Source organism: Struthio camelus, chromosome 8, assembly GCF_040807025.1.
Source record: "Struthio camelus isolate bStrCam1 chromosome 8, bStrCam1.hap1, whole genome shotgun sequence".
Taxonomy (NCBI): domain Eukaryota; kingdom Metazoa; phylum Chordata; class Aves; order Struthioniformes; family Struthionidae; genus Struthio; species Struthio camelus.
Genome location: NC_090949.1, coordinates 38,008,322 through 38,024,650, shown reverse-complemented (window position 1 = coordinate 38,024,650; position 16,329 = coordinate 38,008,322). Strand labels below are relative to the sequence as shown.

Genomic DNA, 16,329 nt, shown 5'->3' with positions numbered 1-16,329 from the left:
AGCTGGCTATCGTAAAAGATTATGGCCTCTTAACACGACAGGCAGGAGAAGGAATGAGATTATGAAAGAAACAGATGAGAGGGAGTCAGCATTTTACATGTATTTATATACCTTAAAGCAACATCTGGAAAATTGCTTGGGAGAAAATAAACAGATTTTTATTTATAAGTTCTGTGGTTTTGTTTTTATAGCATTTTATGATGCACATAAATTACTTCTTAAAAATAGAAAATGTGTAACAAATTCCAGGGGGAAGGCAATGATTCAGTCAACCTTTCCTTTGTTAAACTCTTTCCTGAGGAATTCATTGTTTTTTATTTGCACCTGATGGTTGGATTTCTGTGGCACCTGGAGAAATTGAGAATCACTTTTTTTTTGTCTGTAGTTATAAATTTAAAATGTTTACTATTTAACAAGACAAAGGAAATTCACTGAATCCAGTCTATATCCAGTGTAACACTGGGAAAGTCACGCTTGTTGTATGATATTTAGGATTCTTTCCTAGCTGTGAAGGTAAGTTTGTCCTTCACTACAGAAGAAGAGGGACGTCCAAGGCCGCCTGCACCTGCGGAGCCAGGTTCCCTGAGCATTCGCAATCGGCAGCTTCAGCCGTTGGCACAGAAGACGAATGACATCATCGGCCAAGTCTCTACCTGCGCCCCTGCGACCCAACTGCTGACATACCCGTTGGCTAACAATTACAGATAATTATACTTTCTGTTGAGTAACTAATTAAAATATAGTTTTAAGAAAGCATTTTTCAATACAGGATTAATATTCCTTCATGTCTCAGTTATGTTTTTTGTACCAGACGTGCAGATCTATAGCAGAATCTACTGTGTGGGATAATTTTTACACTACTGGAAGAAAACGTGGTTGAATGTGAGTCAAGCTGGAAAATGTGCACCAGACTGAGAGTAACGTAAAACATACTGAAGAGAAACAGAGTTAAACAATCTTCATATTTTTATGCAAATATCTATTTTACAATTTTTTTTCAGTTGCCCCCACAATTCAGGAACTTAAGTCCAGTGGTGTGATGCTTGGAGGGAATGGACTGATAAGATGTGAAGGTGCAGGAGTTCCTGCTCCAGTCTTTGAGTGGTACAAAGGAGAAAGGAAGTAAGTAGCCTGCGTTTCCCTTTTGGTCACAGACGCACTGCACGTGTTAACAACGGGTTGTGCTTGCTAACGCTACTCCCCATTTCACCGTAAGCAGCTGCGTGAGAGAGAGCGGAGGCCGCAGGGAAGATCCTGGTCATGCTCATCACTTTGTGGTGTGCAGCAACGAAACTGTGATGCACAAATGTCGTCTAAAGATAGCCGCTAAAATTGTTATTGTGAATGTGTCAACCACTGTAAAAGGGAAGACATTATATGTGATGGTAGTTACTTAAAACCAGACAGATCCTTAGTCCCTAAGACCTCCCTGACTTTCCGAAGGAGGCGGCGCAGGAAGCGTAGCCCTGGGGAGCAGGGTGGGAGGAGGACGCGTCCCCCCAAGGAAGGAAGAACCCCTGCGAGCGCCTCCTTCGGAAAGACAGAAGCAGCAGCTGAAAAAAGGTAGAGTGTGCCTTTTTTTACATCAGTAGGAGCTCAGGTATGACAGGACCATGCTCCCACCGCTGCAGTGGCATTAGGAAGGGGAAGGCTGCCTCCGGGAGCCGGGAGGTGCGTGCTGGCCCCGGTTCCAGCCGGCTGGCATGAAGTTAATGCAATGACTTAAAAAGTGAGCGACTGGAAGAACAGTCCAGGAGCTAAGCTGTTAGCTTCCGGCAGCCTTGTGGCGTAGCTTTTGGAGGAGTTTCTTAGTTTCCTGGTCATCCTAGCTTCTGTGCCCATAAATGAGGCATAATAGGACTGCCCATAGTTGAGCTGTAATAATGATAATTGCATTAATAAGCCTAAGGTTGAAAAATGCTTTAATAATTACAGTCATTAAGGTATAACGACCAGAAAGGCACTGAAAGAGTCTACAGAAAAAGGATATATTTTTAAAGGCATCTTCACAGGTTTGCTACTTAGGGTTTTGGGTGTGGGAAAGTTGGTTCGTTAACAAGATTTTCAACTAAACCTTGAAATTTTCACCCTGTTCTGCCATTCGTGGTGGTCTAAGGCAGGAGTATGCACTGTGCATAAGTTTTTATAGTCCATTGACTTCAGAGCTGCTGCACTTCATAACATCTGAGGAGGGGGCCTGTCAGCTTGAACCCTAAAAAATGACCACGTTTCAATCTTTTTTACAGTCAACTTCACTTTCAGCCCTAAGTGCTATGTCGTGATAACACACTTCTCTGTAAGATGATCATCACTTTTAAAAGTAGCTCATTAAATGGGTAGGGTTTTTTTTAATAGGAAATTTTGTTTTACAGCTCTTAGCTCATCTAAGAGCTTGTTTCCGTTAAGTTTAAAGATTGGAGCAAAACGAAGCTGATAATGTCCCTTTTAAGCAAATGTACATATGCACCTTTTAGCTTCTGGAATTTCCTGGCTTCCGAGCACTTGATTTCTCAGCTCTAACATCCCATTAAGCCTGGGAGTTGACGTAGAATATTAATGACCATTTTTCAGAGAAAACCATCTGTCAGCTCATTTCTCACTGGCCAGCTGCTCCCCTTTAGGAGTGTGAGCTGCCCTTTTCGCTTCTTAACTTTTCAGAACGCTTGTAACTGTCATGCATTAACCATATTCTAAAGCATTCTTTAAAACAATATAATTGATCTTTACTATATAGAACAGTAAAGATTTTTCTTCTGTTGAAGAAATTTGTCTACATCCCAGTTCCAAAGATCCGTACTATACTGTAGGTGTGTTGGGAGGGTGGGTTGTGGTAGAAACGCATTTTATATAAAAAGTATTGTAGTGCAGATTTTAATACAGACCATAGGACTCGGGATGCGGTTAGCCCTTTCCAGTGTGATCAGCATCATTATGTTTGTAACATGGACCGGTCCCTCTCCTGATGAGTGCATTCGGTGCGGTGGGAGCGGCAGCACAGAACGAGCAGAGCGTTTCAGGACAACGAAGTTCCTGCCCTCTCTTTTCTATTCCCATCGTCTTGTCATCGGAGGCTTACTTTAATCACCAAGAAACATACTGTCCTGTTGTGACTTATTGCTCACGTATATGTCAGTATGTAATTATGTTAAATCTGATGGCACATCATTTTTTGTTAATCTGTTGTTTATAGACATGCAAACTTGTACGGCTTCCAAGATACTAGGAACTCTGAGCCTCCAACACTTTTACAGTTGCAGGAAAGAGGAAGAGACATACGTATTATTTTTTCCCTCTAGGGTTTCCCTTTTACTTCTGGATGCTGGAAAAGCAGCACAGAATGAGGCTTGGAAAGCCCGTTCATTTTTTTAATGCAAAACTGAGACGAATCAGCTTCCATAGGTAGGTTAGAGTAGCATGCACCTTATCCTACAGATAATTCGCTGATAAAATGCAACACTAAATTTATACAGTGGGAGTTCACTACAGTTGCTACTAATAGAACAGAGAGAATCCAATTTTCATGAGTTAGTCTTGGACTGGGACCCAATTTTTTTGTAGATCTGAATGAATTTTTGCATAAATGAATAGTGAAAGTTAGATCTGAAATCCTAAGTGTATGTTCAGTATCTGAAATAATGAAGCCTTTTGGCTCTGCAAACTGTATTGATTTCCATTGATCTAAGTAAGAACAAAAACCACCATTTCTGGACTCCTGGAACCATCTCATCATAAAATTGTCATTAAAACTGAAAACAAAAGCAGTCAGAAACTGCACCCCGTTAAAACTACTAGTCAGCAAGACAGAAAGCTTGCAGAACTAATTCTACTTAGTCATCAAGCTTACAGGAGTCGTCGTTCATTAACTTTCCTTAAGCATCTGCTAAAACAGATGTGCTTTGCAATATTCTCCCCCAGGGAAGTCCAAGGAAAGGAGGCCGAAGCCCTCGTAGCTGTAGCCCGTGGGAAGCTTTCCCTCTTTTCAGGCCAGAAAAGGCTGAATACTCTCCTGCTTCTGCTGGGGAGGGTGAGGAGAGGGCTTGCAGGCAGTCAGGTTTTCGATCATTTAGCACTTTATCACTCAAAACCAGTGCCTTGAACGGCCTAGAGAGGCCGTTGCGTGGCTCGTACAGATCGCTGATGAATCCGCATTCGCTGAGACACCAGATGGGCAGCAGGGAGAAGCTCGTCCTGCGGTACCTCCGGCTCTGGGATAACAGGGCTCTCAGCCTTGGGAAGTGAAAAAGGGAGAGAGCTGGAGAAGAGCGTCCATGAGAGTTCTTCATCTGAGTGCTTTACACCCTGGTTAGAAACCCAAAATACACCACTGCATTAAGAAGGGGCTAGAAGTTTTGGGGAAAGGTTTATAGAAGCATCTTGAAATTATAGAACTGTTTGGTTTGAACTGGCTTCTGGGACTGTGGGAAGGGGGAGGGCGTCTCTGCTGACTCCCCAGTTTCTGCACCTCACAGCTGCTCACGTGTGTTATGTTATAGGGCTGAGCAAAAATTAAATCTCAGAAGTTAAGCAGCCACAGGGAAGCAGCCCAAAAGTCTTTAATCTAAAAATATTAATTCTCTTATAATTGATAAAGCAAACAAGACTTACATTTCAAATAGCATAACAGCAACAAAACTCATTATAATGGCTTACTACGTTATAATAATGTGCATGCATTCAAATATGAAACTAAAGATAGCTACCCCTTGGGGCTGGTACTGATGCATGATTTTCTTTGTATGCTTAGGCATAATCTCTGGAATAAAAAAAGGAGATCATATTCCACTTGAGACGTTGGAGTACAAAGTAGTAAGGTGAAGAAAAAGGATAGTGTGACTGCGCACAACTTAAAATGCTGTGCCGATGTGAAAAGTGACTTGGTAATACGAGCACAAGTAGTAAACATTGCATTTAGTTAATAGGCTAGGTGGGATTACAGTGAACCATGCCTGACGATGCTGGGCAGCACAGGGGAGTAAGGGTCTTGGGAGTCAAGATTTAATTTAAAAGTAACAGCCTCTCATTCTTATAATTGCAAATAGGGCTTTTCAAAAATGACTGAATTTAAACTAACTAATGCTGATTCCCTGGTCCACTAATTATGTGGCTTATTGATACGCACATTTTTCCTTCAGTGTAGACATTGCTTAACAGGGACATCAAAGGAAAAATGAACCCATCTTTTTGTTTCGTGCTTTTCCGATTCACATCTAGACGCCCGAGCAGCATCAGGTGCTGAAAGGAGCCGTGCGAAGCACAGGCGGGGTTGAGAGGAGAGGGGACGTTGGCATGGCGAGGGGCTCTGAGCGGGGATCTAGAGGGCCCTTCCCTGCAGCGGCTCAGGGCAGGGCAAAAGATCAGATTAAGCAGACGTGTCTCATGGCTTCATACAAACGTAGCCTCGGACTGGGCACGCGGTTTATGGCATGGTGGAAACCCCAAGACACCATCTATTTGCAGGCAAAAAAGTGAGCTAAGCGTTATGGGCTTCAAACACGGACATCACAGTTCGAACAGCAGCGGTAGGCAGAGGAAGAAGGTAACCGGCCAACCCTGGCACAAGGGGCTGTCGGTGGGAGCAGAGCGGGGCTCGGGTAGGCGAGCGTCCCACGGGGCGACCGGGCAGCGGCCCTTGGCCGTGCCGAGGCAGGGTAAGGACCGGAGGGCGCAGGCGCTGCGCCGGGCGCCTCTCCGGAGCACACGCCGGGGATGCGGCTCTTGGGGTTTCTCGCAGGGTGGTGGGAGAGCAGAAGATGTTGGCAGTTTTAGAAGAAAAACATCCTTCTGCAATAGCACGCCTAGGTTGAAAGCACACTCTTCTTTGCCTTTCACCAGTCTGGAGAAAAGATGACTCTTGGAACTACAGTGTTCACCCCAAGCCAAACGTTTCAACCTCCTGCTGCTCCCCGAAGTAGCTTCCCTTGGCTGACTTCTGAACTTACATTTCCCACCAAGCAGCACGTGCCCCTGGGATCGGATGTGTTCGTTCTCAGGCTGTGGGTTGCCCGCTGCGTTCTTCCAACGCGTATAAAGAGCAGGACTGACTTTCCCTGAGAATGTGAACTACACAGTGAAGTGAAACCCAGTTTACATGCAGCAGAATATAGTGCTTAAATGGGAACAGAAGCATTCATGTAATGATAAAAAGTATTCAATATGCAGAAGTACAGTTAGTGGTGGTCGACTTGCAATAGTTTAAGCCCGAATGCTAAAAGATTGCATTCCTCTGCAGGATATATGACTCTATATTTTCGTATATCAAACAAAAGTTGTATATTTAATTCAAAACTCTCCTGTTTATGTGAAATATAAGGAACTATGAGTAGTAGGCGTAGCTAGTCTTTTAATAGCATGGTGACCTTTCTCATCTCACTGCTTGGTTAGACGTGACGTCGCCACCAGGGCACAGCGTAGAACGGGCAGCGTGCTTTCTTTGCGCCAGCGTGGCGGCAGCCTTCCCCACCGGAGTCTGGAAGCGGCGCCAAAAAGCTGCAAAGTTCCTGTGAAATTTGACCGTGGGGTAGCAAGCTTAAAGTTTGGGAAGTAAAAGCCCGTAGAAAGAACGCTGATGTTGGTTTTGCGTGCGCTTTGTTTTTTGGTTTCTGTTTGGGTTGCTGTCTGCGGATCTCGTTTTGCTGTGGCACATCTTCTTCCCAGATTGCACGTGTAATTTGTTGCTCTGGCAGCCTGCAAAAAGCATTAGAGTCACAATTCGGAGTAGTTTGGGTCTTCCTGGCTGCTTACTCTTCGGGCACCGTCGGTCGGAGGTGCCTAAGGCACGCCAGCAGTGTGCGGCTGGGCAGGGAGAGGGGCTGGGGGCGGCCGGCGCGGGGCTGCCTCGCGCACCCCTGCCCGGCGCCCGCTCCGGCCTCTCCTTACCTGCCTTCCTGCCTGCGCTCCATGAGTCACAGCAGCTTTCTTTTTGCCTTCTAGACTGATCAATGGTCAACAAGGAATTACTATTAAAAATTATAGTACGAGATCACTTCTTACTGTTACCAATGTGACAGAGGAGCATTTTGGCAACTATACGTGTGTCGCGGCCAACAAGCTAGGGACAAGCAATGCCAGCCTGCCTCTCAACCGTAAGTAACGCGGCCGCGCGGCCGGCGCGCGGCGCCCTCGGCGGAGAGGGAGGAGCGCGCCCTCCCGCTGCGTTTCGGCGCGAGGCCTGCAAGCGGGAGATGGCCCCCAGCGGCGTTTGCGTCGCGCGCTGCGGGGGGACTTCTGCTTGGGGGGCGACGGTCCGCTTCGGGGCCGTTAGCCTGGGGGGAAGCTGCCGGCGGGGCGGCGGCGGCGGCGGCGGGGGGGGAACAAACACCCACCCCGCTGTCGTGGTTTAAAGACAGAATCAACGTGACAAAATCTTTCTTCTCCGAGTAGAAGAAAGCAAAATTGAAGGCTCTGCCCGTTTCGGGCGGCGAGACCTGAGCGGAGCGCCCCGGGCCTCTGCCCTGCCGCGCGCGGCTGTTGCTGCACGCCGCAGACACCGGACCCAAACTTGCAGTCGAGCCTTTCTGGAAAGACAATAAGCATTGTAATACTTACAGAGCAAAGCGCTGAGATACTTTAACATGAAGTTCAACTAAAATGGGTCCCGAATGGCCTCCTTGAAAGATATCTTTAATCGTGAATTCCTGGTATTTTGCATTTGCTGGTTGTCTTGCCGCCGTTGGAGGTATCTAAGGGCGTGCGCAGGTGAACTTCAGTGCTACTCCTTTTCTGTTTTACCGGCTGTAAGACTGAAAGAGAGAGCTCAGGATATATACTGCCTGCTTTTCTTTGCCTGCAGATATTCCTTGTCGAGTGGAAACACAGATTTGCAGTTGTTTCAGTCCTAGGGATATGAACTCCTGACCATGAAACTTCATCTACTTCCTGTATAATAGCTATCGTTTAGGTTATTTTTAATTACTACGGAAGAGATGTAGTAAGAAGAAAATGGGATGAAGTCTTTGCTTTTATTTCATTTGCTGTGTGGGAAATCATTAGCAAAACGAGAAGCAGTATTACCAATGCTTTAAACAGAAAAAGCACAAAGTGAAAACGAAGGACTACTGTGCCAGAAGCAGATCGTATTTGGTGTACTTGCCACTCAGAGAAGCGATATCGGGTAAACGGAAGGTGCGTGCAGGGGCTGTCGCGGCGCTGGGTTTGCCGGGGCAGCGGGGGAAAGCGGGCAGGGACGCGGTGCGGTGCCGGCGTGTCGCGGGCCCCCGGCGCGGCGGTCCTCCCGCTCCGGCTGGGGGGGCTCGGCGGCCGCCGCGCCGCGGGCTGAGCCCGTCCCTCGGGCCCTGCCGGGGTTTCACCAGCTCGCTGCTGTGGTGCTGAGGGTACCGGCTGCCACCTTCGAGAGGCAAGGATTGGAAATGCCGTGTAAGTACCAAGCGTGTTTTTAAACATAATAAAGACGGATGTTCTGCAGCATGAAGGGGAACAGTGTGAGGGAGAATAGGGGAGCCTGGCTCTGATCTCACGGGTGAAACACGGTGGTGGCATTAGCTGAAAGACTGTGATAAAATGCCCTACTTTATACTACAAATTTTTGGATCGGATGAAAACAAGCAGTGGTTCCCCAAGGGTGGTGATCGATGTTTCAGTTGGTAATTGAGATCATTTGATTTGAGGGTGGACATTTTTCCTTGCTCATAGCTTGTGTTAAGATGATCTAGGAAGAGAGGCTCTCTTTGCAGAAAACTCCCGGAGTAGCGATATATTAAATATGGAATAAGTATTTAATACTTCAGAGAGAATTTTACCCTGTGAAAAGCTACTTACATTTTATTCTGTTGGCAATCATAGAGCTTAACATACGCTCTGATTCAGGTACGTGTGGGGGAAGAGTGGTAGTAATTAATGGTTAATTGCTACATATGATAGTCAAATATAGGGCTGTAAAAATAATTTGACCATCATGTTACTTGACATTAAAAATTAGACATTGATGTCTTATTTAAATGTATATTTTAAAGTATTAATTGCATTAGTACAATGCAACATGAGATGTGGAGTGGTTAGCATAGCGTCATTAGAAAAGCTGCCAGTAATTACTGAGATTACGGAGACCCTGCTGGATGTCCCCGTCCTGTGTTCTCATGCAAAGCCACCGTCAGGAGGAGAAGACAAAGTGATTTTTTTACCAGAACGCTTTCACAAAGCCTAGCTGCAGCACAAGAGCTTCAAATTCGGTGTAAAAGTCTGCACACCTCTGCTATTAGGTATTGGCAAATTGCCCAGTGTCTCTAAGTAATTGCTAATCGGCTGTTTCTATCTGCATTTTTTAAGGGGAATTCTGTGTGGCAGAGTTAGAAAATCTGTATTTTCTTTCTCTGCACGTTCCCGTAGAACATGTAGGTGGCACCTTAGCTGTGCAGAAGTGGGACCCTTTCTTGGGGGCAGAGCGAATCCTGCCCCCCGTCATGAGCATCTGCCTTCCACGCAGGATACTGGAGCAAGGGGTTTCAGCCAGCCGTGAACGCCACCTCGGGCTAACGGGACGCCGTGGAGCAGGTGGAGGGCTGTCAGACCTGCTAGGGAAGGGCTGACTGTGGGGCTGCGGACCCCAGGCCCAGACGGGGACCTGGGTCCGCCGGGGCAGCCGGACCTGGTGGCGCCGGCTCCTGCCGTGAGCCGAGGGGACGGCAGAGGTGAGCCGCGACCTCTGCCTTCCAGGGGGAGGAATCAGCACCGGTTTGCAAACGACCCCAACGCTTTGGGAGGACTGAACTTTCCAGATGCCGCAGACGCTACAAAATTCATCATTTCCCTAATCGAAGACCTGTTGGTCAGGCGTAAGATCTAGCTATTAATAATAAATTCAGCAGCTATAAAGTGGAAAGACTGAGCCTTGCAGGAAAAATACAGAGAAGCAGTGGTTCCAATAAATTAATAATGTATGGCAATTTGCTAATTATTCGTGGTTAAGTCCTTCGTATAATCCAAATGGATTGTTTTTCAAAAGTACTCCTGCTTATTCGGTGGAAAAGCGCATGAACTGCGTGACCCTCCCAAAGCACCGGCTTGATGCATGGTTGTTGGACAGTCCCATCCTGCCATCTATGGGTCTGATTCTTCAGATGTTTAGCACCGTCTATGTTGGTTTTTCCCAGAATTTTCAGTACTTAAGAAGAAGAAGAATCTAGTCTTTTCCTGTAAGTAAAGCATATATTTTCAGATTCATTAAACCCATTTCTCCAGAAAACAAGAGGGATTGCAGTGCGTGCCCAGGATAAAAGGTGCCATCTGCAGAGGCAAGGAGTCAGTGGAGAGAGGAATAGTCCTGTTCTAAATATGCAGATTTTGCTTTTAAATTAATGCAATTTTGAATTGAGGCAAAAGGCGTTCTCCTGCAGGCAGATTCCCAAGGTCACCAATGGGAGCAGGGGGGTTAACATTAACCGCTGGCACCAAAACAGGTTTATACGACTGGTTTTCCAAAGCGGCCCCCCCCAAAGTCTCTATCCGCTGTTAAAACGTGCGTCTCCCGTCGTTGCGCTCGCCTGTTCGCGTGGTGCGAGATCCAGGGGCGTAAAACTCGCTGCTGTTCCTGGGACCTGGATGTGTCCGTTCAAGGCAGGGGAGCCGCGGAAGTGGGCTTCGCGCAGGCAGTCCCCTCGAAGGAGACGATACGTATCTCCTGGAGAAGTAGTTATTTGCTGTTTATCTTCAGGTAAAGGTATTTGGGGGTTTTGATACTTTCTTTGAAGGAGCATCTGCTATGCCTTCCCTGGTGTTCTTCACGAGTGCCACAAACACCTCGTCCGGCAAGCGCTGCCTTTTTCTGAGAAGACTTGCGGTACGGAGGAACGTCTCTGTGTCTGTTGCTGACAGCTGCCATAGAAATGACTTGCTTTTAATGGCTGATTTAATGACCCTCGGGCCGAGGAGGTGAGGGGTATACAGAAATATTAGATTATCAGCAATTATTCTAAAGTGTAAATAATTGTGCAGAGCTGCAGAAAAGGTCCGTGGTTGCATTTGGAAGAGGAAGGCGCGCACAGCAAGGTGTGGGCGAGATGCAGTAGTATTTTCTGGGCTAATTTAATTGCAGCAGCTAAACAGAACTACTTTATTGAATAAGCATCCAACTGTGAACTTATGCATAGTGCAACATGCTTATAATCTTGTCTCAAGCATTTCTACATGCCAGTAAGCACCAGACCATGCCCTCAATTTATATGTGTTGATTACATTGTGTCCTGGTTCCTCAAGAAACATATCCACTCAAACTACTATATTAATCTTTTTAATAAATAGAGATTCTTGTCTGTAATGTAAAAGAAAATTATATTCTTCCAAAAACGTAAATTAATTCACAGTAAATTGCACATAACATGTAATAATATGCATGTTTCTCAGTCACACTTACCATGTATAATTGGTGTATCATTGGATACGTCAAAGACACAGAGGTATCTAGGGCAAAAACTATTAAAATGTCTGCAGAATGGTATAATGGCCTTGCTATGCCTCATCTTCTGAATAAAATAAATATAGGGACCGGCAATCATTTATCCTGATGACTTCCCAGCAGCCTTACTCATGGACCGGGACCTAAGTCTGCAAGCTTTCCTTCTCCTGCTGTGCCACATCATAAAAATCTGAGAAAAACTAGGGACTACAGGGACTTCAGAGGTCACCCAAGGCATTTGGCCGAGGGCAGGACCACGGTGACTGTTGTCATTCCTGGTGGCCGCTTGATCTGTTCCCCAGGGCTGCAGCAACCCTCCACCGCCAGTGACAGCAGTGCAGCTTTCCTACCCTCGGGAACTTTTCTTTCGTATATAAACCAAACACTTTCGTGCTGCCGCCGAAGCCGATTTGTGCCTGTTGCATTCACCGCAGACAGGAGAAGAGAGCAGCGCTTCTGCAGATTAAGAAAAGCGGCACCTTGGGGAGAGGGAGGGAAGGGGAGCGCTGCGGCGTAATGCTTCTTGCCAAGGACGTTACAAACCTCCCTGGGAATGGGCAAGGGAGCAATCCAAAATGAATAATTTGACATATTGATAAATGCGTGTGTTTGTGCTACGGTTGTCAATAGTAACGGTGACAGCGCGCGGTCCAGCAGACTTGCTGCTGGGACAGATGCCTGTCCGTGACTGTTTCGCGAAGGTAATTTAATGCTGTCTGATGGCCCTTAGGCAGCAGTCACACTCCCAAAGTGACCGTTCCTAAAGCGTGAAGGTTTCTGCATGCTCTTGTTACGCCCTCTTCAGCAGGCTTGCTTTCTTCTTTTTCAAAGTACCGGTGAGAGTGGGGATGTGGCCGGGCGCCCGCGCTGGCCGCGGGCTCTTGCACCAGCTGCCGGCTGCTGGTACGGCCCCGGCCGCAGAAGCCATGGGTCGGGGGGACGCTCCCGAAAGCAGCATCCTCCCCGCCAGGCACAGCCGCCGGGGTCTGCCCGCCGCGGGCTGGGGCCCTGTCCCCGGCCCCTGCCCCTGCCGGCGCTCATGCCGCTGCGCTAGGAGCAGGCCGCGGGGCGCAGCGCTGGCTGGGCACGCTCAGCCCGCTCGCCTGGCGGTGAACCCTCGGCCTCCCGTAAGAGTTTGTCCGTATCAATCAGGCTGCGCGTGGACTCTGCAAAGTGGGCCGGACGTCCAGCAATGCTGCAGGTGGCGGCCACTGGAGTAATTTAAACAGGTTTGGAAATGGTGCAAAGACTGCTTGGAACCTCCTCTGCGCTTGTGGCCTGCTGTCACCGTTCACCTCTGCAGGGTTGCTTTGTTGACGGAGAAATTGTGTTTTGGTGTATTTGGCTATGTGACAGGTTTTTACTAAGTTTTAGCTCAGTACATCTGCCGGGCTACCCAGTTTGTCGTTCCTAGAAAGAAATTTACTCTCTGGGGGAATTTCTCTTGCGTTCACAGTTTCAGCTGTTGGCCAGTAACCTAAGAAAGATTGTGCTGTTTCATTTCTTGAGTACTGGCCTCCAGAACAAATCAAGCTTAAATCTGCCTTATTTTGTATTTTGTCTCCACTGGGCTGGATGGTCTGCACGAGCAAATTACATAGTTAAATACATAGACGAATACAGAATTCCGAGTCCTGTACTCATTAGGAGCCTGTTCGAGGTGTGCTGCAGCCAAAGGCGTCTGCCGCTGCAACGCGGTTTGGAGGGAGCCGAAGGCTGCGGTGCGCGTCGCTGTGCCGAGAGGCAGCGCGGCGTCCGTCGCGGCGTCCGGCCGCCCCGCGGCCTGGGCCGGTCGTTAGTCTCGACCTTCCTCCAGCTGCTGCAAGCAGCGCCTGGCGGGTGGCCTCCTCGGCGCCTCGGGCAGGGCGCGCGGCCGAACCCCGCTGCGCCCTTCCAGGGTCTTGGGGAAGGGGTTGGGTTTTCCTGCCAGGGCTGTGACGCCGCCGGACTGGCGGGTGATCCGTCGGGGCAGAGCCGGGGGGAGCGCCGGCCCCGGGTCCGCGTGGCTGAACGCCGGGAGCTGCCAGCGCGGGGTTATCGGTCGGGGACACGTCCTTCGGGACGTCTCTCAAAGACCGAGCGTTCATGCAGGGCATCTTAATTTTGAGTGATCGTGTTTCCAGTGGAAAACAACCGTCTGAGAACTTGCAGCCTCGCGCGAGGTGGCTCCCTCCCAGGCAAGGGAAAGGAAGCTCGACCGGCGCCTTGCCCCCTTCTCCCGCGCGGTGAAGAGCACGCGTACGGCGCAGGCGAACGGTGCCAAGGTAAAACCGAGAGGTGTGAGTCCACCTCCGAGGTGCCCGAGGGACTAAGACGAGAAGCACAGGAGAGTTAAAAACTTGGCGACGTATATCCATTATTTGCACAGAATAAAATAAATGGCCAAATCTTCCATTTGTGTAAGTCAGAATAACTCCGCTGGATGTCGGTTTGGAGATCCTCCCAAAAGGACGCCAACTGCTACGCCAGGTCGCGCTTACTGAGAGGAGGAGAAGCTCTCTCCACATCCGTGTTACAGCCCAGAGGTGTCTTGAGCTTTATTCTGAATTACAGGACAGTACGTGCCTCAGACTGGACGAGATTGGGATAACCAGTATGAATAAGACCAGTAAGGTGTGTTTCTCCACGGCATTCAGAAGACATTTTCAAGGCCTGAGAGCATATCTGTGTTTAAGAAACAAAACAAGAAAAATTCCCAGTGATCTTTATTATTGATATTATAGTGTAATGGCATAAATATATTTTACAATCAGTCTGCAATACACACTGCAGACTTGGTCTTGGATATTTTACAGAATAAGTGGGGGGAGGTTCATAAAAGGGTGATAGGAAAGGGTGAAAGGATGGAAAAATTCCTGTGTCAAGAGATTAAGATGATGATTATTGTTTATCTTGCAAAGGGAAAGACACTTAATGAAATATTCTGTAGTCTAGAAAAGGTACATTAGGAAGTTATCATCTCATAACACAAGCCCAAAAGATATTTCAATTACACTAATCAGTGGCAACTTTTAAACTTAAAGCACTTCTTCACAAAATACGTTGTGTATTGTAGTGTAGTAGTGTATGTAAGTGTAGAACTCATTTTTGCAAAAAGTTGTTGAGGCCAAAGCTTACGGAGCTTTTAAAAAGAATTAGCTGTCCATCCAGAATATCCGTAATTTTGATGGACAGCACAGAACAGATTTTAAACCCGCTGCTTCAGTGTTTAAGCCAGCATCCAGTGACTGCGTGCTGGGGTGAGAGCGAGGCCGGGGGCAGATGGTGCCGCGCGGGGCCGTGGCGGGACGCCGGGCTGCCTCCAGCTCCCTGTCCCGGGGCCTCCGCGCCGAATCGACTCTGCTTGGAGCACCACTTGTTAGCTGCATACCCACTAGTCTCAGAAACAGAAATGCAGTCTATCAACTGAGGAAAATAGATCTGTTGCATTGTAATATATGTTAATAACCGAAATAAATAGGTGAGGTTTCCCGGGGAATGTATTACACATACGGCCTGAATTCGGCTCATCCCACGTGCTGAGGGGTTTCTCGAACAGCGCTGCAAACACCGTTTGGCTCACAGGGGAGAGAATCTGCGACATAAATTCTGGGCTATTTAACAAAAGCGGTAGCCTGTATCCAAACCATATTCATCTGAAAAGCTTGTATGCATCTATCTATCTTGTGAATAGTCCTCTGGTAGGATTACTTAAAATTATAAATAGGCGCAAATACAGAAGACCTCCGCAGAATATATGTACGTTTTCCTGGAGCTTGCCTCATGTTCCTAAGCATCTCAACAGGTTGTGAGCTGAAGAAAATGAAAGAAGAAGACATTTCTATTTTCATACAATGGAGCTAAAAATAGATTCACAGATTTAAAGCAGCCAGAGAGCTGCTTCAGTGAGGCCACAGAATAAACACTAATTAACCTCAGTATTGAATCACCGAAGTAACCAAACGCTGAGGGATTTCACCAAGCCTTTAAAGCAGACAACTCAAGCAATGTTTTTCTTAATTACACCTACGGTTTTATGTGTCAAGATTTTGACGATTTTTTTCTTAATAATAAACTAGGGATTTATACAAGCTTACTGTTCTCAGGATTTGTTTAAACCTTAGAGGGAAAACATTAGCAACAGATGCTTCGGTATTGCTTGTAATACTTGAAACACTTGGTGAAAAGACCTATGCTGAATTTTTCCAGAAATGTACTTTGTTTTCCAAACATATTATTACAGGTAACAAAGCTGCCATCTCTACTTTTAGATGATTTACTGTGAAGCCTTTGCAAGATTAATATAAATTTTACTTTGCAATAAGGGACTGTTGCTGTTGCAGTCCATTTCTTATAAATCATTGGCCTGTAAAAACACTCAAATTTTTGGACTGTAAAATATTTAGATTTCATGAACTTCATTCAAAGATAAAACACAAAGCTGGGAATGTGATAATTTAAATTCTATTAATTTACTCAGTTAAAAACTATACAGAGAAAAATAATCCAATAGTTCATTTTAAACTACTGGGGGGGTGGAGGAAAGAGCAACAAATCTCACTGCAGTAACTACAGCGGGAACTAAGGCACACCGCCACACAGCAGTGATGTACAGCTTTTATTTATTGAGACTATAAAATGTACATCTGGTACCAGTTGCTTTCACTTTGCTAATGCAATTGCCGGGCTTTCCACGGCATTGCAGATCTCTAAGGAGACGTCTGCCAAACTGAAGAAACTAACTTTGGAGAACAGACCAAGGACCCAACAGTGTTTTAGCTAAAAAAATAGAAGCTTTAATGTTTTTAAAGATACGATTTACATGTAGCTAAAGAGAGTTCTGTACCTTTCTTCATCACCAGTTGTTCTTCGACTTCAGTCCTTTGGAGTTTTGGGTTTACTTGGATTTATCTTTTTCAGCAAGTTAATTTACCTTCCTTTGT

General features: G+C 46.8%; 1 protein-coding gene across 1 annotated transcript in view; it reads left to right on the top strand.

The window, feature by feature from the left end:
* Positions 1 to 16,329, top strand: part of NEGR1 (neuronal growth regulator 1) — a 342,730-nt gene that overhangs the window by 269,501 nt on the left and 56,900 nt on the right. Inside the window, exons 5-6 of the mRNA XM_068953556.1 lie at positions 1,002 to 1,122; positions 6,931 to 7,082. Coding sequence (XP_068809657.1) covers positions 1,002 to 1,122; positions 6,931 to 7,082 — 273 coding nt within the window. The remainder of the gene's footprint in view (positions 1 to 1,001; positions 1,123 to 6,930; positions 7,083 to 16,329) is intronic.